This window comes from Xyrauchen texanus, chromosome 4, assembly GCF_025860055.1.
Source record: "Xyrauchen texanus isolate HMW12.3.18 chromosome 4, RBS_HiC_50CHRs, whole genome shotgun sequence".
NCBI classification, from domain to species: domain Eukaryota; kingdom Metazoa; phylum Chordata; class Actinopteri; order Cypriniformes; family Catostomidae; genus Xyrauchen; species Xyrauchen texanus.
Window position 1 is genome coordinate 49043474 of NC_068279.1, and position 27639 is coordinate 49071112.

Sequence of the window (27639 nt, forward strand, 5' to 3'; positions counted from 1 at the left end):
ATGTCCAACTCCATCAGCCCACACACCTTTGCTCATAAAAACATCTGTGAATGTGAATGATGTGGTTAATTTTGGTCTTTCTCTATGTCTCAAGGGACATTGCAATTCATGAGTGCCTTCTCCAATGCAACGGTCATTGTGGGACTGTGGCCACGTTTTTTACAAAATAAAATGATGTGGTTCATTACACGTCTCGGGCACTTCCGAAGTGATATGTCCAATGTGTGGCGCTAAAAGCGAGTGAAATTTTCTCTCAAACAGATTTTAAGGTTAATCTTCTATCGAATTTAAATGAACAAAACCAACATCCCTACCCTAAACCTAACTGATAGTGTCAGAAAAAGCAAATGTGAAATGAGAAACACAGCCATGTTGTGGTTCTATGACACTTTCAGCTCATGTATCTACTTTTGTGCTTTTCAGGACTTTTATCCCGGTCCTTTACAATCACAAGTGCAACGCTCTATCAGTTGAGCTACCACGCAATTTGATCATGCCATTAATCTGCCATTTTGCTCATGTTTTGAGTGAAAGGGGATAAAAGACATTGTTGTTTTTGCGCCTCTATTGTTCATTCCACCAGGAAATTGCCATGTTACGTACAACATTTAGCATTTTTATTGTAACATGATTCTTTGACCAGGTTGCGAATGTCACTAGGGGAGAAATATGACCGTCGTCAGAGACTGTAAAAAGGCAACTTAACAACCAATCGAATTTAACAACATCCTCTCTCAGACAATCTACTCTATTGATTTCATTCTAGCTAGGAAAAAAGTAATTTTGACATTTTTTTAATACTTAAGTACAATTTAATATCAAAACTTTTTTACTTTCACTCAAGTATGTTTTTGGCTAGATACTTGGACTTGTAATTGAGTACAATTTTCACTCAGTATCCATACTTTCACTTTAGTATAATTGAAGTATTAAGTACTTTTTACACCCCTGCACCTGATTATCTAATCAAAATACCAAAATATGTATTGAACTGGAATAAATGCTAAGGAATAAAAAACGACTATCGACAACTATTGCCGTTGATTTTTGAAGATAATCGATAGTTTAAAAAAGCAACTATAGGCACCGATTAATCGGTAAAACCGATATATCAGCCTATCTCTAATATCAGTGACATAATAGACAGCAGCCAGTCTATTATGCTGTTTACACTGCAAAGTTGTAAGCATAGATTTAATATTTTGACATAAATCAGATTTTCTTTATAGCCCGTTCTTTTAAGACATAATCAACCTCACCAAGATATGCATTTCTAACACAGGCGCAAGCACACTTCACAGAGCACACAGGCAAATCCGAGCATTTTAGTGTTGTTGTGTAAAGTAAAAAGTTAAGACCATGGTGATGATCACTTAGTGAGCAAATCATTCTTTGAGTTGAATCTTTGAACGCATTGTTTTTACGACCCCTGAAATATAATCATGTCACCCTTAATTCACCCACACTCTCTCCTCACACACACACACACACACACACACACACACACACAATGCAAAGTACTTGCAATGTCTTTAATGCCTATGAAAAACACAATCACTATTCTTCCCCCTCGCCCTTCTCTCTCTCTCTCTCTCTCTCTCTCTCTCTCTCTCTCTCTCTGTCTCTTCTTAATATCATCAACTGGCCATATTTGTCATAGTGCCACAGCTGTGTCAGACCATCCTTTTTTGGAAGCGCTGTGCTCATCTTTGCCTGTGAAAGGTCTTGCAGGCAGTGGAAGTGTACTTGAAAGCTTCAGGATATTTAATGGTATAGACCTGCAGTAAAAGTGTGTTTACCTCTCACTCAGCCACATAAGGAAACTGCCATGTTGTGTAATCTTTGGCGGAGTGAAGGAAGAGACAGTAAACAGTGCAGACTGCTTTATTTAGGAACAACGTACACTGTTTCATTTCATCAGCACAATTCTCTTAGCCAAAGAGCTTTTATTTGAGAATTTATAGAAGGTTTTATGACTTGGTATAACAAAGAAAGGTTTAAATGAAGAGTATCAATTTCTTATGGAGAAAAGGCACATTTTACTTAGTTGGGGGGAAACGAATGCAGACGTTTTCTGGTAAACGTATGGGTGACAGTGAGTGTGTGATTTTATGTCTGTTCCAGGTGTTGTGTCATATGGTGAAAAAGTCACGTTGCGATTTAATTTGGCAAATATTGCGATGGCGATTTGAATATGCTAAACATTTAACTTGTATGTGCAAAATGTGAATATAATGTAAACCTAGAGTGCTTTGCATATAAGATGCATGATATAAGTGTGATAAAATCACTTAAAATGAAACATGATTACAGAGTTTCATTGTTATGAAAGCAAAGTTGTAATATTTGAAATAACTTAACACAGATAGGGTTAGTAGGGTTTGTGGCTATACTTTTCATATACTTAACTATACTTTTTTTTTTAACAAAAGAGTAGAAATTACCATTAATAAAGTTAATTTCTGACATGATAACTTGACGCCACTCACTGAATTAAATGTGTAACAAGGATGTCATATGAGAACAATGTGGCATAACTGCATACGGTTTCACATATTATTATTATTATTATTATTATTTTAAATAGTATGCAGTATACAGTGTATACTGTGGAGTAAGTAGTATGTTAGTATTCCATTCTGAACATAGTCAGAGAACACCGTGTTTATTAGAGCAGGAATGGCCATGTGAGTTTATGAGTATACATAAGTCACTGAAACACCCTCCATCCACTCAAGACTCAAGCTCGTTTTTACATCAAAATATTTCTTGGTGTGGCAAGATGTTCTCAAAGCTCAGTCTCATTTAAGTCTCATACTTGTGTAACCATTTTAATTTATTTGTTTTTTTGTGTCCTCTCAGAGCTGACTCTTGGTTTAAGAGCGACACCGTTCAAAATCACCAGTTCGAGTCTGTCATCTGGATCTACTGTTAAGGTATTTAACATATAAAGTCTGTTTTAGCCACCGACACAAAAACACACTGTTTGTGCATGCAAATAAGTCTAAGGAAACCAATAGGCAGTGATTTTACCCAAGGTAAACCCAACCTAATAAAATGGATAAACCTTCATGTGTAAACCCCAAAGCATATCAACACCAATATATGCAGAAATTGCCAACGTAGGTCCTGAATAGAAAAGTTAAGGTTTAAAACATATATTATACATATATTGAATTTCTTTTTTTTTTTTTTTCTTTTTTTTTTTTTTACTATTCGTTTAAGCCACTTATCCAGTTGTTTCTCATTACTTTGTTGATGGGGTGCACATAAAATAATAATAAAAAATGATTTTTTGTATAATGTTCTCACAGAAAGTGGTAAAAGTTGATCAGATATTATACTTACGTGGGCTTTATCTTTAGATATTAATCAAACATTGCATAATTTATATAAATTAATTATGCAGCAATATGATTAAAAACTGCAATTTTTTGATAACTTCTTAAACATTCTGTAATAAAAAAAACCCCTATACAATATATGTGACTTCCATAGACCTACATTAGAAAAGAGCAAAAGTTTGTCTGATAATATGACAGACGGCAAGAGTTGTCAAGGTAGGATGGGTCATTAATGTTTTTAGGCAGGGCTTGGCGAGAGTTAAATCCTTTGCGTTTCTCGCCCATGTCGGGCAGTGTGGTAATCTCGTTAAAGGATAAGTGCAGGTTGGTTTGTTAACAGGTTGACTAGGTTATGCCACACACAAATGAGAGATTAATATATTTGTGTGTGAGCGACAGAGAAGGAGCGAAAGAGAAAGCCGTGAGAGAGAACACGCAAAACAGCGATCATGATTTGAAGACAAACTTGTACACAGCAAACTGGGACAGAGGTACAAATTAGTTGGATTTGAGGGATTGAATGTGATTGCTTGTGTCTGATACTAGTAAAGACTGTTGGGGTTAATGCCGCATTCTTTTTCTACCCATCCTGTAATAATTTGACTGAGATTTATCACAATGACAGCTACGATGACAGACATGTATGTAGCGCTATTAAAGTTAACAGCTGATTTTAGCAGATGGTTGACGTGGAAATTTCAAGCAGTTTTAGCAGTGTTACTTTGGTAGGAGACATCCTAAGCTTTCCATAAAGATATTATGGTAATATGGCATTTGGATCATAATTTTAGTTAGTTACTTTTGGAGTTATGAATAAGTATTTTAGTTTACTTTAAGTTTTTCCCCTATCATTTCAGTTTTTAATTTTTATTTCAGCAGAAGTAATAGAACAGCTGACCAAAAGCAAAAACTCAGGCAGCATTTTCACATACGGTTGCCATTAACATGAAATTGGTTAACAACTGATGATTAACTTATTAATCTAGTTAGCAACAAAACCTTTTCGGAGCGCTCATGTTTAAAACCTGACTGGAACAAGTTGGATGCCCCTCAACCAAGTTTACATTCTAGAGTTTGGAGCATTGTTCTAACTGTTCGAACAGCTAATGTTAGCATCCTTTCCACCTTGTCAGCAATGCAGTTCTCAGTGCAGCTTCGTTATTACCAAATTAATTATCTACTACACTAATTGGTAAATCCGATATATCGGTCAACTTCAGTTAGGACACCAGGTAAGAGATATTTGCTCCTAATATAGCAATATCAATTGTTTTTGAGAGTTGGTTTTGCTTCAGGACCCAGATTTTACATTGGACATCAAGTGGCAACCCAACACAATAGAAAATGTAACCTGTATTCAATGTAGCCTGGGTTGCATTTTCCTTTAGCTTGCAAGTATAAGGACATGTATCAAGTGACATTTTTTGTGTTGTTGATGTCAACACTTCTTGCTGATCTTTCATCGAATGAAGAAGCATCTTTTCATACAGGGGTACCTAAAAACTTTCAAACTGTTCCCTGGAAAGTATTGCTCTCTCCTCTGTAGCTGCGCATACCCAAATTCTTGGCAGCGTTTGTTTTGCGGACACTCTTTTACAGCATGCAGTGGTATATTTAGTGGCACTCTTTTAAACTATGCAGGATATTTTTAGTTGCATGACTGTCAGTAAGTCAAAGCAGATTGCCTGAGGGTCGAGCTTTGTTGCTTGAATGAAAGGGGACTGATTTAAATAGCTGTCTGAGACTCAAATATATGCTGACATTTTCATGCTATTGAATTATCTGTCATTTGGGTGAGTGAGTTCAGAGGTGGGTTTTGGCCAATGAAAGATTTCTAGTGACAGCTAGAGCGTCTTTTACATATACACCTGCTGGGCTATGTCACATCAAGGGCAAAATTGGGAAACAGGAGAGTAGTGTTCTCTAAAACCTAATTAAAACTCATTTTAAAGCCAATATCAAATCAAAATGGATCCATATAATTTATTACTACACACCCCTGGTGTTATTGTGCATGTTATTCCAAAGAACAAATTTTGTCTTCGTGATCTTTCATCAAAATGTAAAAACTTGCTCCAATTCTGAAATGCCTTTTCGGCTGACATCACCAAGGCCGCTTGGGTTTCAACCAATGGGTAGTGTTGATTTTTGAGCATGGGAGTACACAATTGACAGCAAACTGTGCTATGGAACGCCCACTTTTCATGATTCAGTAAGTTTCTGATAAAATGTCAGCCGTAGCCTTGTGGGCAAGTGCTCTGACACATGGTGCAGTAGCATCTTGGGTGACCCGGGTTCAAGTCCCAGTTCGAGGTCCTTTCCCGATCCTGATCCTCCTCTTCTCCCAGTCATTTCCTGTCTCTCTCTCCAATAACCTATCTAATAAAGGCAAAAAATTTAAACAAAAAATAAATAAAAGAATTCTGATAAAATCAAGTCTTGTACATTTGTTTTCTAAGTTGTTTCCATAGGAATAATTTTATAGTAAGGAAATCAAATTGGTCAAAGCACAAGCTATTAAGTGAGTGCAGATGTTTCTAGCTATGCAAGCTTTATTTCATACATAGTACAACTTTTGCTGATTCGCAAACTCTCTTATTCGCAAAGTTGAATCTTTCTTTTGACGGAGACTGCTTATGTAGTATATCTGTTACTACGGTAAAGGCGGCAATATGGTTGTTGCAAAATTGAAGAAGGAATGGTGATGTCAGTTCAAACTAAATCTGCCAGTGTGTTTTACTTTGTTGCGGTGATTCGACACAGCTTGCTAGCTCGAACTTTCAGGCCTTCTTACTGCCATTAGTCCATGGAAAAGTTGGGTGTGACCTGGTGCTCCACCTACTTTGACACCAACACCAACTTTGACATCTTGTTCAAGTTAATTTCTTCACTCAATCCAGATAGTCAACATGAACCCTTTTATACACCCATCTTTGCCACAAATTAATAAAAAAATACAATAACAGAGGGTAATCTGTGCGTATTTTAAACATGTATAGCGTGTTAGCTTTAGCATTAGCACCATGAATGCAAAATGTAATCATTACAAATTACTCATTATCCACAGCATATATTTTACTTTAGAAAAATCATCAAGTGGTTAAAACAGGTTCTTTTACCATTCTCGTGCGTCTTCTGCTCATATAATGAGGCATGTAGTAATTCATAACGTTTTAATGTCATATTGGTTTTAAATGTATTCTGTTGACAGGTCAAAGCTCGTCTCATATTTAAATGCTCCCCAAAACGCCGGCCCCAGCAGAGTAGGTGGTGTCCGAATTTTTGCAAACAGTATTCCATTGCTCAGCTGTTTTGACCTTTCTAGCTCTGAGTGAAGAATGAAGAACTTTTCTGTGAGTGTATTAGAGCCTTAATGGTTAAATACTTTTCAGATCCCCTTAAAACAAAGCAAATGCAAAGTTGTGGCTTGGACTGCAGCTATGTGGATATGGCCTTGTGTAGCTGTTCACCGCTGCCTCTGCAGAATTTGTCCTCTGCCAGTGAAAGGTGTGCAGGACAAGAGCTCTAAAAAAAGAGAGCCAGGGGCTTATGGGAGATTGCCTACTAGAATAATGGCCAGATTGTTGATAAATAGATGACTATGGCACCTGAGTTAGCAGGGGCTCTGGGGCCCCCAGCTGCCATGGTGACAGAATTCCATGCCTAACCATTGGCTGATGCACTCTGGACAGCTGCCGGGGGTTTGGAGTGAGGTATAAAAGGCCAGAGTTGTCTCTAATGTGGGTCTAAGTTGGGTGTGATTTGCTTTGCCAGCAACTATATATATATAAATACAAGTCGATTTGCTCCGATTATTGTCATACACTCTAATTGTTGGAATTGTGAGCATTCAAAGAAGTTAAACAATTGCCACCTGCTGATTAGTTGCACGTAAGGTGGATTTTAGAGAAGCAGCTAACAATACCATACCATGCCTGGAATCAGTTTGGACCCTATTCCAGCCCTGGGTGATGAACCCTCTCCACCAGGTAGCCCGGATCAGGAGTGTGCTGAATCAGGTCTGGAATCAGTGATCGGAGATCTTCTTTTACAGTCGGATGTGGATGATGAAACGGATGAAAGAGTCGGTGATGGAGATGAGCGTTTTTTTGAGTTGGAACTCAACCTTCAGCGAGCCGTACAGGAGGTACATTGCGACTTGAAGGTTTTTGGCAAAAAGATACAACAATGTTTGGATGAAGCTAGATCCCAGGTTACGCCGGTCGTTGAGGCCATTGCTGCCATGCAGGAAGAGAACTCCAGGTTAAGGATCCAACAAGAGGAGCTTGCGAGGCAAGTAATGTCACTTTGTGAAGCACTTGGACTGCCTGAACTGAATCTACAAGAGCAATATGTTGACCCAACAAACAGCGAACCTTCCGATTCGGATGTAAACCCAGTACTACATTCTCCAACCTTTGCCGCTGTTTGCCACACCTCATCTACATTGTCTCCAACCAGTGGTGTCTCGCGGAGCAATAGCATGGTAGTATGCATGTGTCTCTGCCTATTCATCAGACATTTGTCAGATTGAAAACAGTATTAGTGATGTTTGATAAGGCAAGGTATCACTTGCTTACAGTTGGGAGTACGTAATTCATCCCGCACAGTTTGTGCTACAGAGATTAATAATAACTCTTATTGACATTTTTGCCTAACTGACTATAAAACAGGAAACAACAAAAAAAAAATCCCATAAGCCTGCATTGAATGAGAAAACTGAGGCATATCTAGGGACCATAATATCATAGAGACTTGGTGGTGGTATCTTTTGATTTCAGCCAGTAAGAAACCACCCAGAACACATTAGTAATTACTAGAGGTGGGCGATGTAAGCAAAAATGTATATTGCGATTGTCGGCCAACATTTTGGTCGATAAATACAGTTTAAATAGGTAATGTCCACCCTGTTATTTTCCACCCTGACCAATTAAATAATGGACATCTGAATTGTTTTAGTCATTTAGCTTGGCCAGTATGACTAATAAAATCTTTAACATGTCCCTTTAATGATGTAACTTAAAAATAAATAGAAAAATCCATTGAATACTGGAAACCTCTTTGGTGACTGTATACTAGATATGCCCCCCTCCCCCCAACACACACCCCTCTAATATAACTCATGCTTGATGAAAATAAAATAACGATTATGATACAATGATAGTTGTTTTGCGCCACCTCTGACTGGCATTTTTCATATCCCCGATAGAAACGAATCTCAAAATGTCCATTAAAATTTTTGTATGGGCAAACACCACTGAGGAAATGTAAAAATCTAATTATCCCACATGGCAAGGAGTATTTTGACACATTTCTGTTTATGGCAAACGATTGCTTCATGAATCTTTTGTCATTATTTAAATAGCATTCATTGTGAATGCAACTTTTTCCACCACATACTATTACTTCTCTACACTTATGGTGAATAACGTGGGCTGGAAATTAAGCCAAATAAAACTATTGCAATTTCCAAATGGAAATAACTTTGAATTATTATCATCTTAAACATCAGAAATGGTCTCCAAATTTTAAAGTGGTATGAATGATTATGTTTATGCACATTTTAGGTTATGCTTTAATTAGTTTGTATGGTGTAATGCAGTAATACGTAATGGATCATGAAAGTAAAGACCCTTATGGCCCATTACGGTTTGATTCATTGGAAGTCTTAGTGTCTGAGTTTGCTTCCAGGAAGGGATTTAATTCAGTCAGATCAGACGTTCCAAGGATCTTTTGATTTAGGGCAAGTTGTGCTCCAGATACAGTGCAAATACTTTGTAGTTCACTGAGCTGTAAAAGGTTGGTTGTAAGTTGGATATGCATAAATTTGTTAACGTGAATAACAGTTTACTTGATTTGAACCTGTACGAAAGTTTGTGTACTCTTTGTATTACTCCTTACATGGTCAAAAGAGGACTAAAAAAGAACTACATAAACCATACATCATCATATGGTCTCTGTTTAAACACTAAAAAAATACAATCTTAAGTATTTAAGTGTAGAGCAAAGCCTTGCTTATCAGGGATTAGTTAGAAATAAAAGGATGGTGACTTAATGTGGCAGTCTATTTCTGTATCAGCCTGTTGTCAGGTTTTTGATTGTGCTTAATGTAGTTTTTTAAAAGTATAATGTACATCATTACTGCCAGGCTATTGCTCATTCTCATTATTGGTAAGTAATTCTTTCATAGGATACCAATAATTGAAAAACTATTTGTCTTTTTTTATTAGGATGCCAAATTTAACACATTAACAAACTTCCTGTAGAGATTATTAAATATGTCTAATGCTGATAAATATATCTAGGTAAGTCCTGTTAAGGTGAGATATTAAGAAGTTAAATAAGTGTGAAATATGACCTACACAGCTCACACAAACTATCAGTAGTGCAGATGTTACTGAGAAGACCACAGGACTTTATTGAAAGTGAATATACAACATTAGGAAATTGTATGTGGTAGAATGTGAATGTCACAGATAAATTCCAGACAGTGCATTCCTTTAACTCCCTATCGGCCACACTATTTATTAATGACACAAAGAAAAACAGGTAGTATTAAAGTTTAAAAAATATTGTAAATATGGTAAATACTGAATTATTACTATATACATTACCATTCATCATATTGCGTCATTACAGTATATGTTATGTTATTCCGAGGTACTCCAGAAAGCTTATTGGTGTTACCATGGTCCATTACCAAAAAAACATATTATTGCATGGCACAACATAAAAAAAGTAATACTTCTGTGCCATGTCCAGTAATCCATTGCAATACCGTAGAACTTTTCTCTAAGTTTTTCAGTGTTTGTATTAATAAAGGGTTTGTGATTTTTAATTTAAAGGCAGAAAAAAATTCAAATCAACATAAAATTAATTTCAAATAGGTTTAAAGTGACAGTTATTAAAAAAGAATGAGGTATTTGTAAATACCCAATTTTCCTAAAAAAAGAAAAAATAATTTTTACCCTTTATATTCCATTCTCATGTATAAATAACATTTGATTAGGTCACATTTAAAATATATTTCGATATATTTCAAGCAAACTTGATTTAGTGATTTGGGATGTTGTTCCCCAAAACATGTTTATATGTCTCATATACCGCTAACCACAGCATGGTCAGGTTTTAGGAATATGCCTCTTTATGTTATTAGCTGAGAGTCATTTCTCTTTTGTGTTTATTTATTTATTTATTTTTTGGTCATTGCTGAACTACTGCAACTATGAAAGCAGCCCTGAGATAAATAAAGAAAATAACAATTGTAACATTTCACGTGTGCAGAACTGAAAGGAATGGTGTTGGACACATTAAGAAAATTAGTGCTTTGGAAAGATAAATGATCATACATAATTCAGAGCTCAAATAAACTTATTATGCATTTAATAAATTGTACAAATAATAAAGTTTGTGCAAGCATTTTTCAACAATAGATGTAAATGACATTTTAATGCATAATCACATATACAGCCGTGGCCAAAAGTATTTGCAGTTACATACATTTTGTGTTTTGCAAAGTTTGCTGCTTCAGTATTTGTAGATTATTTTTTCACATGTTTCTATGGTTTACTGGATACAATAATAAGCATTTCATAAGTTTTTAAAGGCTTTTATTGGCAAAAACATTCAATATATACAAAGAGTCAATATTTACAGTGTTGACCCTTGTTCTTCATAACCTCTGCAATTCGCTCTGGCATGCTGGATATCAGCTTCTGGGCCAAATCCTGACTGATGCGATCCATTCTTGCCTGATTAGTGCTCGTAGTTGATCACGATTTGTGGGCTTCTGTTTGTCCTCTCGCCTTTTGAGGATTGACCATAGTTTCTCTATGGGATTAAGATCCGGGGAGTTGCCTGCCCACGGATCCAAAATTTCAATGAAATGATCTCCGAGCCACTTCATTATCACTCTTGTCTTGTGACATGGTGCTCCATCATGCTGAAAAATGCACGGATCATCAACAAATTGCTCCTTGATCGTTGGGAGAATTTGCTCTTGCAGGACGTTTTGATACAATTCTGTATTCATGGCAGTGTTTTTGGGCAGAATTGTGAGAGAGCCCACTCCCTTGGATGAAAAGCAACCCCACACATGTACATACGTACAGTCTAGTATCAACCAACGTCAGTCATTTAAAAAAGCACCTGTATCGACTACAGTAATACTGGAATGGTAAATCAGAAATCATGCATACATAAATGCTACTAAATTACATGCTAGAAAGTATCCACAAAATGAATCCTCGACAAGTAAATGTTGCATACAATAACCAACTGATTAGTGCTCTTTCATAGACCAAGTTTTGCTTTGTGTTTCGTCACAAGCATCTCATACTTTGTATGCCTACTTTTCCATTCTCTCAAAGTGATAATGCTCTAAACCTTCCCCCTTACTGAGTGTCTGGTCTGGCATGCATGTGCACAGCGCTGGCGGTGTATTGGAGGAGGGACCTGTGAAGCGCTTTGGCTTTCAGGGTTGAGAGCAGCAAGCAAAGGCTCCCAGGGACATTCACAGAAATCACTGAGCTCTCATGCCTGTCTAAATGTCAGCGAGCTTTTGTGTAAACACAGCTGTATTCATAGATCAGATTCAACAACCAGCCCCTTTTTCCATCTCCTTTTTCCCCTGTACGCACTTCACTCGCTCTCTGCTCTGACTTACCGTCCCTTCCCCAGTTTTATTTTTAAACAGTCATTTATTTATTTCCCTACACTTAAATCTTAATGTCAGTTGATTTGCTGTCAATAGTGAGTTTAGGTTTTATTGCCATAGAATCGGATCATAAATAGTCAGCTAGTGGCTTGATTTTATGTTGTTTTTCTTTCCCATGATGGTCCCATGTTTCTCATGCATATATATTATTTTTTAGTACACTCACAAAGCACTTTATTAGGAACATTTTGGTCCTAATGAAGTGCCCAACGTGTTCATCTGCTGTTGTAGCCCATGTGCCTCAATGTTTGACGTCTTGTGCATTCTGAGATGCTCTTCTGTTCACTACAATTGTACAGAGTGGTTATCTGAGTTACCGTCACCTTTCTGTCAGCTCGAACCAGGCAGGCCATTTTCAGTTGACCTTTCTCATCAACAAGGCATTTCCGTCCGCAGAACTGCCGCTCACCGGATGTTGTTTGTTTTTTGACACCATTCTGAGTAAACTCTAAGAGACCGTTGTGCGTGAAAATCCCAGGAGATCAGTAGTTACAGAAATACTCAAAACCGGCCCATCTGGCACCAACAATCATGCCACAGTCGAAATCACGGAGATCACATTTATTTCCCCATTCTGATGGTTGATGTGAATATTAACTGATGCCCTGACCTGTTTCCGCACAATTTTATGCATTGCTGCCACACGATTGACTGAGTAGATAATTGCATGAATAAGTAGGTGTACAGGTGTTCCTAATAAAGTGCTCGGTGAGTGTACTGTATATATATAGTACACATTGGCCACAAAAAGTATTTTGACACTTTAGTCGCACTTAAAAATGTGTACATAATATTATAAAATATCAAATCAAGTGGCTTTTTTTTTTTTTTTTTAAGAAATAGAGCACAAGCACACTTTTCAAGCAAAACATTTCACAAAAGTTAGTTTGTGAGGTTGTAAATGATAAAACAATAGATACACTTCACCATAAGTATAAGTTCATATAAAGACTAAATAGAGTTTTACTAGCTTTGTTTTTCATTCTCACACACAGATGGAGACAGAGCCCATTTCTCTTGTGGTTGAGCCTGTGAGAGAGATGAAGACCAGCACTTCTGTTCTTCCTAACGGCTCATCCATAAGCTCCATCAACACTGAGGTGCAAAATGAGAAGCTGACCTCAGAACAGCTGCAGGACATCGAAGACGAGGAGATCCTGGACAAAATGGTACAAAATCTCCCGAGCTGATCGTTTTAACTGTTAAATACAAATACCACAAGAACAAAAAGAAATTATAAAAATAAACAGTCAGTAGAATTATTTTGGAGCTATGTCGTAGTGGTTAGCACATGTGACCAACATTTTCATAGTGCATGTTGACAAACTGAGTCGTTTTTGTTAACATCGGCTGCCCCTCAAATCCAGTCATATTTGAATCTCAATCAGAAGAAAATGGACAAAAACGCCATAGCATTATAAAACAAAATTTTTGTGTTTACACACAACACACATCTGACGCATTGCATCCGAATATATGAATCTGTTCATCTCAAGCACATCAGCACCATAAACTAACAAACAGTCATGACATATGAAATATTCATGAATGAAACCATTTTGCGATAGGGTCCAATTGCGTTTTTAATCGTTCAGTAACTGTTCCTTTGCAAAGCTTGAATCATATTATGGTTGGTTCACAAGCAATCCACCCTGATATGAGCTGAAAAAAACGCACATACTGTACATAGTCCAAAGTATGATGAACAAGACGCACACTGAGGTGCACATCACCGTAAAACACATCAAAACGGTCAAAGACGTCCATCTAGTGCATGTTTACATACTGTACATAGATGGGCGCAAGAAAGTGTCCAGGATGTATTTGTGCTCAAAGCAGCGGAATGACACTGAATATGAATTTTTAATCAAATTAATTACAGGACATCCCGATTAATTAAATAATTAATCGCATAATAAAGTTGATTAACATAAAGAATGCATTATAATAAAAAAATATATAAATATAATATGCAGGGCCTAAAATAAATATATGATACAGATTGAAATTCACTTTGAAATGAATTGCATTGTTGTGGCAGATGAATAAAGCATTGATTAGACAATACAAAAAGTCGCTTAAGAACTCAATATACAGTATTGTTTGCTTTATTCTCATTTATTGAACAAGCCCATAGTTGACAGCAATCTGTTTTGCATTGAGCTTGTCAATGTGTCCCATTCTCACAGTACGCGTTGTTGCTTTCCGTCTGCACTATTTTTAATTGTTGCTCTATGCACATGTGCATCAGACGGACACATTTGAGCATCTCACTGGTATTCAATGTCATATAAGCCGCCTTTTTAGCATGCTGCATCAAGTTAAAATTAGTGGAATCTATGAGCGGTTCTCATTCTGTGGCTTCGCTGCTTGAGAGAGTTTTTGAGGTGTGTTGCCACCTATTAACGCTGCTGGTAAAAACATGTACTTGAATAGTAGGAATATCAGTACTTTTATTACGGAATTTATGTACACTTCAGGGGGCATGCTTAATTGTGTGAATTTTTTTAACGCATTACTTTTTATATAATTGCACTAAATTAATGCGTTAAATCGACAGCCCTCAAAAAAAATACCTTGAAGTAACGTGAATTTTTTCCCCATTAACTATTTTTCCATTGGGATTTCATAAAAGTCTTAAGAAAAACGTTCTACGCCATAAATCAAACAACCAACTTTGAGGTAAATTTCCTCCCTATACTGACAGTTGTCCAAAAACAGACTCACACGTGCACTGTGACAGGGGAATGTTGCGGGACACGGAAGAGGTGAGGTGCCTTTTATATACTTGCGCGAGGGAGGGTGCAACCAGCTGAGACCTTAAAAAGATCGTTTGTGAGCATCCGATATATTAGCCTTCTGTTGAGCATGTACAACTGCTGAATTATGGCATTCAGCACACAGTCGCAAGTTTGGGTCACATGATTTGTTCACTCTGGTGGGCGTAATGACTCCAAATTAATAAACAAACCTCACAAATATTGTGACGCGTGTTGTGTTTTCCATCATGTGCACGTTTGTTATGATTCGGACCGCAGCAAACACGTTGACACGTGTGGAAACCACCTAAGAGTGTTGGGAGACTGACTCGATTGCGTCATTCCTGAAGTATATTTATCATGTATTTTATGTATGTCAAATATCCTTTTTCACTCGGAAATACGTCACATTACTGAAGTAAAGTGGATTGTGATCACTGTTTCATGTTGAGTTTAACTATAGTAATTAAACTTTAGTTAGTAAGCTTTAATGAGATTTATTTAAATCTATATGAATATTTTTATCATATACCCAACATTAAACAATTAATCATTTTGTTTTCTTTTATAGCTTGATGACTGTAAAGATTTCGAAGAAAGGAAACTGATCAGGGCTGCAATGAGAGAACTCCGGAAAAAAAAGCGAGGTACTGTAAATAGATCCCTATAGACCTGTAAATAGACCTGTTTTCACCCCTTCCTCTCTTCTTCTGCCCTTGTTTTCTCCTTTCTACTTTAGTCTTTCTTGGTGATACACTCAAAAAGAAAATGGAACTTTCACTATAGTCAATTTTACTCAATACTCCAATGTTCATACTACTCAAAAAATCCATGTAACTAAAATAAATTAAACAAAAATAATCATAATAATAATAAATCCATGTACGTTGGGATAATATATGATTTTTGGTTAATGTGGTTATTTGTAACTGGACAGATGATTTCTAGTTTCCAGCATGCTTTGCATGGGACTCGACAGGGAGAGTAAACGTTAAACTTGTCATTTTATGTGTCTTTGTGCAAGATGAATGTAAAGTACTCATTGAGCAATTGCTATGCTAACCATATCATAGCGACCAAGTAGATTCCCACCAGCATGTGTTTAGCATGCTAACATTTCCAGTCACTAGGTAGCATGTGACTAAAATAGCTTCATTTAAATTGCTGTATTTTGACATGTAAAAGTTTTATTAAACATTTATTAAATATTTCAAACATCTGGAACCACTGTCCAGGATTGAATCAAGTGGAGTTATTTTTTGAGTGTATAAAACATTGAGTATCTATTCTAGACTAATCTCTGCTAGACAATCTTTGTTCTTCCTTTTGGTCAATCTGATGTCTCTCTCTCTCTCTCTCTCTGCTCTCAGAGGCAAAGCTGGGATGCACACAGGAGGAAATGGGTAGGGATGCTGGATCATGTGTGAACCAGTCATTTTGCCCAGTTCACTCTTCGCTAAGCCCTAGTTATTTTTTTATTGTGGGTCTTAGCGAAGTGTCAATTAGAGCATTGGTGTTGTGCTTGCATATAACTCATAAGTGTGATAGGTTACTCCGGCAATGTTAGATTGTGCATGAAAGTGTATGTGTTTTGTAATCATATGGTACCACTCACTTTGTTTTTGCTTGATAGAATTTACACTCATCGATGATTAAAGGGATAGTTCACCCAAGAATGAAAATTCTCTCATCTTTTACTCACCCTCATGCCATCCCAGATGTGTATGGCTTTCTTTCATCAGCAGAACACAAACAAAGGTTTTTAAAAGAATATCTCAGCTCTGTTGGTCCTCAAAAGCACATAAAGGCAGCATAAAAGTAATCCATAACTCAAGTGGTTTAATCCATATCTTCAGAAGTGATATGATAGGTGAGGGTGAGAAACAGATCAATATTTAAATCCTTTTTTACTATAAATTTCCACCTTTTACCAGCCTCAACAAGTAGGTGGCTGAAATGTGAAAGTCAAAGTCACTTCCACACCAGATTGTGGTAGTGAAAGTGAAAGTCTAGATTTTCAGTACTGAAGGACATAAAATATTGATCTGTTTGTCACCCTATCATATCGTTTCAGAAGATATGGATTTAACAGTGGATTACTTTTATGCTGCCTTTATGTCCTTCTGAGTTCTGGTCACCATTCACATGCATTGTGTGGACCTACAGAGCTGAGATATTCTTCTAAAAATCTCCATTTGTGTTCTGCAGAAGTAAGTCAAAGAAAGCATATTTTTACCCGTGTTCTGTATTTTTGGACTTGATGTATTTTAGAGTAGTCTCACATCTTTGTGCCAGTGATGTGCAGTGTGTGTGTGTGTGTGTGTGTGTGTGTGTGTGTGTGTGTTTTATTTTAACTACTGTTTTCCTTGGAGGTGTTTTTGAGGCCATACCTAATTATTTTCAGGTATCAAAATATACAGTGTATTTTGTATCACATGGTACCTTTTATTTATTTTTCAACCCTTTCCTCTCTCCTACTTTTACTTTCCAATTCTCAGTATCTGCCCTCCCTAAACTCAAATGTTTATATGCTCCAGGAGACGAACGTCTTTTTTTTTTTTTGATAGGTGGACATTTAATAGCCGAGTCCATTAAATATCCAAAATAAATTTATGAAATATTGACCAATGCTGTCAATTTGAAATACTGATATGGCCACTGACGTATTGTGCATTGCTAAGCTGTATCTATACCCTCTCTCATCCACTTTTTCCTCCATCTTCATCCTAATTTCTCTTCCCTCCATCATTCATAATCCATCCTGACATTCATGTCGCTGTCCTCCTCAGATCAGAGAGAGAAGGAGAGAGATGTTCGTCTGAAGGAGCTCAGACAGCAGAGAGAAGAGAGGGCTCAGAAAGTTCGGGTGGGTGGAGACACCAGTGAAGTTGTGATGAAGAAGATTGAGCGGTCTGCAGATGGCTCCACCATCAGCCACATAAACAGTCGCGTTTCGCAGACAGGTACTGCAGCAGTAGTGTTGTGAACTCTGCTTGTATGGCTTTGAAGAGAAGAGGAGATTATTGTGGCACAAAGTCTGCTCCACATTGTTGCCTATTCTGGCTAAGAACTGCCCGTGTAGAGGCTGTGCAAGGTGACCAGACACAATTTACTTGTTTAAGGGCGGGTAAATCTGAATCAGAAATTTGGTGTGCAATATTCATTGTACAGTGCATGGGCGGTCCATTTATCAAACCAGGTGGAAAAAAAGATTGATAGTTCCGAAATAAGTTTATCACCGGGACTGTTTGTGGGCTTTACTAAACTTGATTGTAACACTTTTATTGTTTGCATGTGCAGGTGATGCTGGCAGGACGTCCCGCAGCACTATCATGGAATCAAGCTACATTCAAAAGACAGACAGTGAGTTCATTAGACTCTCTTTGTACTCGCACTGTACGATTTTGACAATGATTTTGCTGTCTGAGACAAATTTTGGTGGTTGTTAAAGATTTCTCTTGTCATAGGGAAACTCGTCACTCTATGATCGCTAAATGTGTGAGGTGTTCTCTAACTCTGATTAATTGACTTTGCAATTAATCTTAGCCTCAATCAGTTCTGGCAGTGCCAAGAATTTAGCATTGCAATCGTGCAGTGTGACCGCTCCTACGACAGATGAATTGAAACTTCAATCTGAGCGATCAAGTCCAAAGTCTTGGCTGCATTGTGCAGCCATTATTTTGGACATTGTACAGTCCAAAATAATGTTGCACAGTTTGCCATGGCTTTTACCCAAGATCTCACTGGGACCGTATTGTACAGTCTGATAAGCAACAATCTTAAAGGGCTGTACAAATTATACAGTGTGCACCCTGTTCAAGAATGAAACGTGCCCACTTATAGCGTTGTTTATTTGCGCATGCTGTCTGTATTGTTTTAACAGCCTGATTCACTAAAGGAATTATACAAATCAGGTAACGGTGCAAAAAAAACCAAAAAAACACAACCAAACATTTCGTGCTGAACGCATTTTGCACGACACAATTCCCCATCTTCTGGGTCGGTTCTGTGTGCAGGTATGTGGAGGATCTGACAATACACCACAAATGTAATCCATACTCCTGAAAGGGCTGTGAAACTAAATTAGAAATTTTCACATAAATATTACCAATTAGTTAGATTTAGATTTGAATTTTAAAGACATTATTTCAGGTAGGGGGAAAAATCTAAAAGATATCTGACTTGTAATTGGACATTGTCTCCTACGCCCACAAGAGGGTGCAAAAATCAATAGAAACTTGTCAGCACCGCGATTGTCATTGCGAAGAACATATCTAGCTCTTTACAAATGTGTGTAAAATTATAAAGTCAACATATTAATACAGTTTATATTCTCAAATCTTAATAAAAAAAAACGTAAAACGAGAAAAGAAACACTTCAATAGATGGTTCTATGTTAAATTCGTGTTGCACAGTAGTCAAGTTTCATAATACCAATGATACTATAATGCTTTCATTAAATACAGCTGTATGTACATACTAATGCATATGCAGTGAGACACTTGTAGAGCAAGCCAGGCATAAGCCAACTGTAACGTTTGGTGTGGAAGCAGGACAAGACAGACGAGAGGTGCGGATCCAGACGCGGTTTTATTGTACGTTAAAGTTGACACAAAACAAACAGGAACAAATGAAAACCTCCACATGGGGAAAACAAAACTAAATCAGGAAACATCGAGGGTACACGGAACTGGATGAACAAACGGGAAGACAGGCAACGGAGCAAAATATCAACATTCCTCAAACAACGATCGACAAGGACTGAACAAAGAACCAGGGTTTAAATACAAGAGGAACAAACAAGGGAATGAGGGACACCTGGGGGAAGCAATCAGGGAAGGAGAAGCAATCAGGGGAACACCAATCATAAAAAGAAACTACAGAGCTTGACAAAGACCAAACAGGAAACAGGAACTAAACTAAACTTCAAAATGACAACACAAAACAAAAGACAACAGTGAACATGACAGAATCCCCCCCCCCTCAAAAGGACCGGATTCCAGACGGTCCTAAGAAACAAGAAAATAGAAAAAATGAAAAAAATTTCAAGGAGAGAGGGGCTAGAAAAGGGGAAAACAGACAGACAAAAGGGGGCACAAGGGGCACAGGGACAGTCCAAGGAGGCACAAGTCAAGTAAATTTTATTTGTATAGCGCCTTTCACAACACACATCGTTTCAAAGCAGCTTTACAGAATATCAGCATTAACAGACGATAAAACTGTAATGTCTATAAAGTCGATTAATCATCATTGTGTCATTTAGATAAAATACGATTTTTAATAGTGTTTAAAAATAATTAAATGATAATTGTATTAATAACCCCAGTGAGCAAGCTGTAGGCGACACAAGGGGCACAGGGACAGTCCGAGGAGGCACAAGGGGCAATTAGGCAGTCCATGGGGGCGTAAGGGGCAATCAGGCAGTCCACGGGGGCACAAAGGGCGGGCAGGCAGACCAGGGAGGCCGAAAAGGCGGGCAGGCAGTCTATGGGGGTGTGTGAAGGTGGCCTGGGGGGCGTCCACAGGGTAGGGATAGGCTTAGGAGGCCAGGGAGGTATCGACCGGGCAGGGACAGGTTTAGGTGGTCTGGGAGATGGCCGTAGAGCAGGGGCAGTTCGGGGAGCTTGGGAGGAGGCCATTGGACAGGGACAGGTCCAGGTCCAGGAGGTGGCCTCAGGCCTCAGCTGAGAGGGGCTCTGGAGACGAAGCTGAGGGGGGCTCAGGAGGCGGAGCTGAGGGAGGCTCTGGAGACTAAGCTGAGGGAGGCTCTGATGGCTGAGGGGGGCTCTAGAGGCTCCGGAGGCGGAGCTGAGTAAGGCGGAGCCGAGAGAGACCCAGGAGGCGGAGCCAAGAGAGGCGGAACCATGGAAAACTCTGGAGGCTCAGGGGGTGGAGCCGAGGGAGACTCAGGAGGCAGAGCAGAGGGAGGCGGAACCATGGAAAACTCTGGAGGCTCAGGGGGCGGAGCTGAGGGAGACTCAGGAGGCAGAACTGAGGGAGGCTCAGGAGGCAGAGCAGAGGGAGGCTCAGGAGGCAGAGCAGAGGGAGGCTCAGGAGACAGAGCAGAGGGAGGCTTAGGAGGCAGAGCCGAGGAAGGCTCAGGAGGCGCCGTGGGAGGCTTTAGATGCGGAGCCCTGGAAGGCCCTGGAGGCGGCGCCGATGGAGGTGGCGCCGCAGGAAGCTCCAGAGGCGGAGGCCTGGAAGGCTCTGGGGGCGGAGCCGTAGGAGGCTCGGGAGGCGGAGCCGTGAGAGGCTCGGGAGGCGGAGCCGTAGGAGGTTCGGGAGTTCCTGGGAGAAGAGCCGTAGGAGGCTTGGGGGGCGGAGCCGTAGGAGGCTCGGGAGGCGGAGCCGTAGGAGGCTCAGGATGCTCGGGAGGCGGAGCCCTAGGAGGCTCTGGGGGCGGAGCCCTGGAAGGCTCGAGGGGCGGAGTCCTGGAAGGCTCGAGAGGCGGAGCCCTGGCAGGCTCAAGAGGCTCGAGAGGCGGAGCCCTGGGAGGCTCGAGAGGCTTGAGAGGCGGAGCCCTGGGAGGCTCGAGAGATTTGAGAGGCGGAACCCTGGGAGGCTTGAGAGGCGGAGCCCTGGAAGGCTCGAGAGGAGGAGCCCTAGGAGGCTCGAGAGGAGGAGCCCAGGGAGGCTCGAGGGGCGCTGGCTCTAGGACGGGCACGACCACTGGCGCTGGCTCAGGGATGGTCGAGGCCACAGGCGCTGGCTCAGGGAAGGTCGAGGCCACAGGCGCTGGCTCAGGGACGGTCGAGGCCACAGGCGCTGGCTCAGGGACGGTCGAGGCCACAGGCGCTGGCTCACTGACATCGGGGCCTAAGGGCTCTGGCTGGTTGACCGTGGCTGAAGGGGGCTCAGGCTCGCTGACCGTGGCTGACGAGGGCTCAGGCTCACTGACCGTGGCTGACGAGGGCTCAGGCTCGCTCACTGTGGCTGACATGGGCGTAGGCTCGCTCACCGTGGCTGGCGTGGGCTGGGAAGCGGAAGCCCGTCTTCTCTTCCTCCTCCGGGCAGATGAAGTGGACCGTGCAGGCTCATGGGAAACGACTGGTGTGGGGGTTTGCTCGCTGGCAGGTGGGGCAGGCATGATGGGAAGAGACATGGGCGAGTGGGAAGTCACCACTGCGGGAGGCATTCAAATTGCCCCTAAAGAAGACCACCAGAGCTGAATCCGGGAAGTCCGAGACGTGTGCCAGCTCAAGGAAGTCCTGGATGTGGTCTTCAACCGGTCGGTCCCCTTGCTTTAAACAAAGCAGCTGACAGTTGGCCTGTTGGACCGCTGGATCCATTTTAGGGTTGATCGTTCTGTAACGTTTGGTGCGGAAGCAGGACAAGACAGACGAGAGGTGCGGATCCAGACGTGGTTTTATTGTACGTTAAAGTTGACACAAAACAAACAGGAACAAATGAAAACCTCCACATGGGGAAAACAAAACTAAATCAGGAAACATCGAGGGGACACGGAACTGGATGAACAAACGGGAAGACAGGCAACGGAGCAAAACATCAACATTCCTCAAACAACGATCGACAAGGACTGAACAAAGAACTAGGGTTTAAATACAAGAGGAACAAACAAGGGAATGAGGGACACCTGGGGGAAGCAATCAGGGAAGGAGAAGCAATCAGGGGAACACCAATCATAAAAAGAAACTACAGAGGACTACAAAGACCAAACAGGAAACAGGAACTAAACTAAACTTCAAAATGACAGCACAAAACAAAAGACAACAGTGAACATGACAGAATAAAAGAAACTACAAAGGACTACAAAAACCAAACAGGAAACAGGAACTAAACTAAACTTCAAAATAACAGTACAAAACCAAAAGAGAACAGTGAACGTGACACCGACACATGCAACCTGGTAAATTGCAGTAAAATCATTGGATTTTCTGTACTGGCAAAATTTCCACATCTACAATTCACACATCAGCATCAAGATGACGTTTAACTCTGAGATGTAGTTAGTTATTTTATGATTAGCAAATGTATTGCGCTTTTAGGCTAGATTACTCTACACCACTTCTAAAATCGGAACAGAATCATACAATACTAGGAATCATTCTCTTATCGATGTAAATGGGTACAGACACAAATTTGGCATCACAAATGACAACTTGGCTGCCAAGTTGATCTGATCACAAACTCACGTGGAAACACACACCCCTGTTCTAGAAGACACATGACAGATGTTAACAAACATGGAAGTACCGGAACGTTGTCGTTGATGTAGCTGCTTCTGTTTTGAGTCTCAAAAAAACTGGCCGCGCGTATTTGGGTATGACATTGGGTGGAAATATGAGAATGTGATGTGAGTTTAAAAGTGTGTGGTGTAAAAAATTAATGCTCCACTTTGAGCACTTTCACCATCTCCATTTCTTCATGGTCCTGTGTTGTGGCCGGGTATGGTCGATTTCCATTGGCTGCTCAACATATGACTTCAGATTTGAGTCGTGGAGCATCAGACACTACGAGATATCCTTCACAGTCCTTTTTAAAGTAACTCTTTTTATATGCAACTAAATAGAATAATTTCCCTATCTGTCCAATTTTAAGACATTTTAGGACTGAAGAGTAACTAAATCATCTCTGTCTTTTATCAGCACGTCCTGAACTGGTACATGCTCAAACTGTTTGTCTTACAACTCTGTTCACACATAGCATCAAAATTGAACTTTTCAGGTAATGTTACATCTTCTCATTCAGGGAAATTGCCAGTGAAAAATTTACTGGTATTTTCGAATGGGGCATGTTCACACAAGACCCCTAAACTTAAAATTGCAGGTCATTTTCTAGAATTGATTTCAAATGATTGTGTGAAAGCAACTATAGTCAAGGCTCAAAATACAACACCAAAGACCGCCACCAATGGGGGCCATTCTCTCTGAACGTGCCCGTATCTTTCTACGTAAACATACGATAGATGGACGTCTTTGACCTTCATTGTTTCTCTCTGGGTTTTTTCAGCGTCTTTTGCGGTAACGATGCATTTTTAGATGCTGTATCAAATTAAAAGGAAAGTCAGCCTTTAAAAAGCATCAGGAGACTTTCGCGTCTGTTTTATTCGTGCAATCGTTCTGAACAGCCTGTAAGTAAGTGCCAGTGCTTGGCTCACATCCAGAATTCCAATGCTCATTGTAGTATTGTGCATTCGTGTCTTAAATTTGTGAAAGTTTGAATTACTTATTTAAATTTGTCTGCCTTAACTCCTGAATTGGCTTTCTAAAATGCTGAAACTTTACTGGATTACATTAGATAGAAAATGTACATACTGTCAATAGCACAAGGGGAATAGCATAGAGTTTTGGGAATAAAGCTTCATTCTAGAATAAGCCAGAATTTACATTTACATGAAAAAAAGGACAATGACTTGAAATACTTGTGGCGCAGTGCTATTTTGGCGCATTTAGAGCCTGGTTCAACTGGATTACTAGTTGTTAGTGAACGCAGGTTTCTGCAGAAGTTGCTCAACTGTTTAGTGAATTCATCACACTTTATCTCAGCTTGATTTCATAAAAATGATGTGACTGCAGGGACTTTTTTGCAGTTTGATATTACGTGGTTCATTATACATTAGGGTTGGGCGATGTCCCCTAAATTGGCAGTTGACGATGTTGACAGTAAAACATCGCGATGGACGATGATATCGTCGGGGGGGTATATAATTTCATATAATTTTCAAAAATTATATGAAAAATTATAATTTCGTTATTTTACCAACCCAACTAATGACTCGTCGGCGCTTTATCAGTAGGTTGCACGACACGTGAAGCTTTTTTTTTTTTAGCTTTCACTTAAGAAGAGTTGTGCACTATTTATTTTAATATATATCTTTACATAAATAATATTTTCCACTTAAAAACTATAATTTCGTTATTTTACTCACTGATGAGCAAAAGGTGGAGGCAGAAATGACCATGTACCTGCAGGAAATGGCCATTGATGGGGAAGAGGACCCGCTGACTTGGTGGAAAACGAACAACAAGGTTTCCGTTCATGGCAAGATTAGCACGGAAATATCTGTGCATATGTGCTACCAGTACTCCATCAGAGTGGGTCTTCAGCACAGCGGGTAGTGTAGTTACTCCAATCCGCAGCTTATTAAAACCAGATAAAGTGAATATGTTGGTATTTCTGGCCAGAAACATCGAAATTTAAACATGGTCTATGGTGAAAGATATTAGACTTCTTTACGCATTTTTCGCCATCCGTTGCGGAGCTATTCGATTTTGCATATTATTTTTTAAACGTTCATTTGTGTAGTTCATATGACCACTTTACAATATTTCAATAACATAATTTATTTTGTAGCCTGTGCTGAAGTTAATTGTGCTGCTAATTATAAGTGAAATGTTAATGCCGAGTTTCGGTCTGAGTGTTGTTCCCGTTTTCCTGTTCTTTATTTGTTGTTCTTCTATGTTTTAATAAATGTGTGTTATTCATATTCACCTTGTTTCTTTCATTTGATTTGACATTATGGATTTATGGCCAAGGAAATGTTTCTTTAAAAGTATTAACCAGACAAAAGTTATTTGACGTTCGCTGGTCTGGGTTTATCTTAAACTGCCGCTTCAGTGTATACAAGAGCTATGTGACAATGAGCAAGATTTACTGAGACACTACAACTACTAATAATTCATTAATAAAGGCTATTTTCTTGTAGCCTACAACATAAAATATTTTAATCTAAATGTACAGTGTAAGACATGTAAAAAAAAGACAAGAAGCTAACAATGTCAAGATCAATATTTGTGTAGCCTGCCTGACATGGTATTTTCACAGACTAACACGTCACGTCTCTGGCGTATACTACAGTATTTAAAATGGCATATATGCATTAGTTATATTCTCAATTTAATTTACAGAGCAATCCCTGCAAAGTTTTTAGGTTAACTATAGAAGAGACTAGGATTAGTGAGTCACACTAGCAAGACTCGCAAAAGGGGGCGTGGCATCACGATGGTGGCTCTACATCGTGATGTTGGTCAGCCATCACGATGGACGATGATATCGTCCATCGGCACAACCCTATTATACATATCACAGCTGTGCTGAGGTGAAATTGACACTATTTGGCACTAAAAAAGGTTTAATGTTACTCCCAACAGATTAGGTTTTTCAGGTTAATACTCAAAGGGGTTAAATAGATAGTTCACCCAAAAATGAAAATTCTGTCATTACTTACACATCCTCATGCCATCCCAGATGAAAATGACATTCTTTCTTCTGCAGAACACAAATGAAGATTTTTAGAAGAATATTTCAGCTCTGTAGCTCCATACAATGCAAGTGAATGGTGACCAGAAGTTTTAATTTCCAAACATCAGATAAAGCCATCATAAAAGTAATCCTTACGACTCCAGTGGTTAAATCCATATCTTCAGAAGTGATATAAATATTTATCACTTTCTCATCCACAACTATGTCCTTTTTTCCTATAAATCGCCACATTTGACCAGACCAATAGTTTGCGATATGCATGAAGACTGCACCCTCCCCCCAAACAAAAAAAGAAAAACAAAAAAACAAAAGAAGAAGAATGTGAAAGTGGAGATTTATAGTTAAAAAAAAAAACGGAATTATTGATGTTTCTCACCCACACCTATAATATCTCTCCTGAGGTCATGGATTAAACCACTGACTATACATTCTTTTGAAAATCTTTGTTTGTGTTTGCAGATGAAAGAAAGTCATACACATCTGGTATAACATGACGATGAGTAAATTATGAGAGAATTTTCTTTTATGGGTGAACTATCCCTTTAATTACACACAGCCTACCTCCCTACCCTAAACCTAACCGATAATGTCATAAAAAGCAAATGTGAGATGAAAGATTATTGAATAAACTACATTTTGTGGTGCTTCTAAGACACTTTCAACATACCCTGGTCCTTTGCATAACAAGTGCAACGCCCTATCACTTGAGTTACTGCACAATTTTATCATGCCTGAACAAGGTTGTAAATGTTGTTGAATAGAAAAGGAAATGTTAAAATGTATCACCTCACAAGTCATGCACTATAGGGAAAATGTTTTGATGTCATAATATAACAGTTTTTAAGTAACAGGGTAAAAGTAGGTGTTTATGCACTGATAGTCTGCAGTTTTGGTTTGTGTAAAAGATAATAAAAGTCATTGTTGTAGCATCTCTAGTGTTCATTCTATGAGACCTAGTTGCATTATGTTCATTACTATCAGTCTTCCTATCAAACCCTCGTTTTCTCTTGTTGTCCTAATAGAAGGCACAGTTCAAACTAAATCCTACAGCTACTCCAGCGCCACAGCTACAAGGAAGATTGGCAGGTAGGTGGCATGAAAAAGTCATTACAAACCCATTTTAGATTGTATTCTTTCATGATCAGATATACTCATGTTTTGTTTCTCTCTCTCTCTCTCTCTCTTTCAGTGTTTTTGACCGTGAAGACGACATGCCTCGAAGTGTGAGCAGAACATCAGCTCTTGAGCACAGACAGACAGAGAGAACAGAGTTAATGAGATCTCAGACTTTACCCAAGACATCCACAGCTCAGGCACGAAAAGCCATGATTGAGAAACTCGAGAAAGACACCGGAGGGTAATTTTAAAGTTTTCAAGAGTTTTGACCACATTGAGTTCAAAGAATTGCCAGATATTTAGCAACTCTTCTCTTTCTCCATATAGCAATTCAGCGATAACAGTAAACAAGGTGCAGCGTTCTACAAGCTTTGGTGTGCCCAATGCCAACTCCATCAAACAGATGCTTTTGGACTGGTGCAGATCTAAGACACGTTCCTATGAGGTAACCGGAGCAAATCAGAATGTGACTTAAAGGGAC

At 39.3% G+C, this 27639-nt stretch overlaps 1 protein-coding gene across 2 annotated transcripts in view; it reads left to right on the plus strand.

Annotated features, from left to right (window-relative positions):
- The window catches only part of LOC127638986 (smoothelin-like), a 98975-nt gene that overhangs the window by 59732 nt on the left and 11604 nt on the right, over nucleotides 1-27639 (plus strand). Inside the window, exons 10-18 of one of the 2 annotated variants that reach the window (XM_052120774.1) lie at nucleotides 2863-2936; nucleotides 13056-13229; nucleotides 15391-15466; nucleotides 16190-16222; nucleotides 17609-17782; nucleotides 18120-18182; nucleotides 27065-27128; nucleotides 27232-27399; nucleotides 27486-27603. In XM_052120774.1, the coding sequence (XP_051976734.1) occupies nucleotides 2863-2936; nucleotides 13056-13229; nucleotides 15391-15466; nucleotides 16190-16222; nucleotides 17609-17782; nucleotides 18120-18182; nucleotides 27065-27128; nucleotides 27232-27399; nucleotides 27486-27603 (944 nt within the window). The remainder of the gene's footprint in view (nucleotides 1-2862; nucleotides 2937-13055; nucleotides 13230-15390; nucleotides 15467-16189; nucleotides 16223-17608; nucleotides 17783-18119; nucleotides 18183-27064; nucleotides 27129-27231; nucleotides 27400-27485; nucleotides 27604-27639) is intronic. The other variant, XM_052120785.1, reaches the window with a different exon arrangement.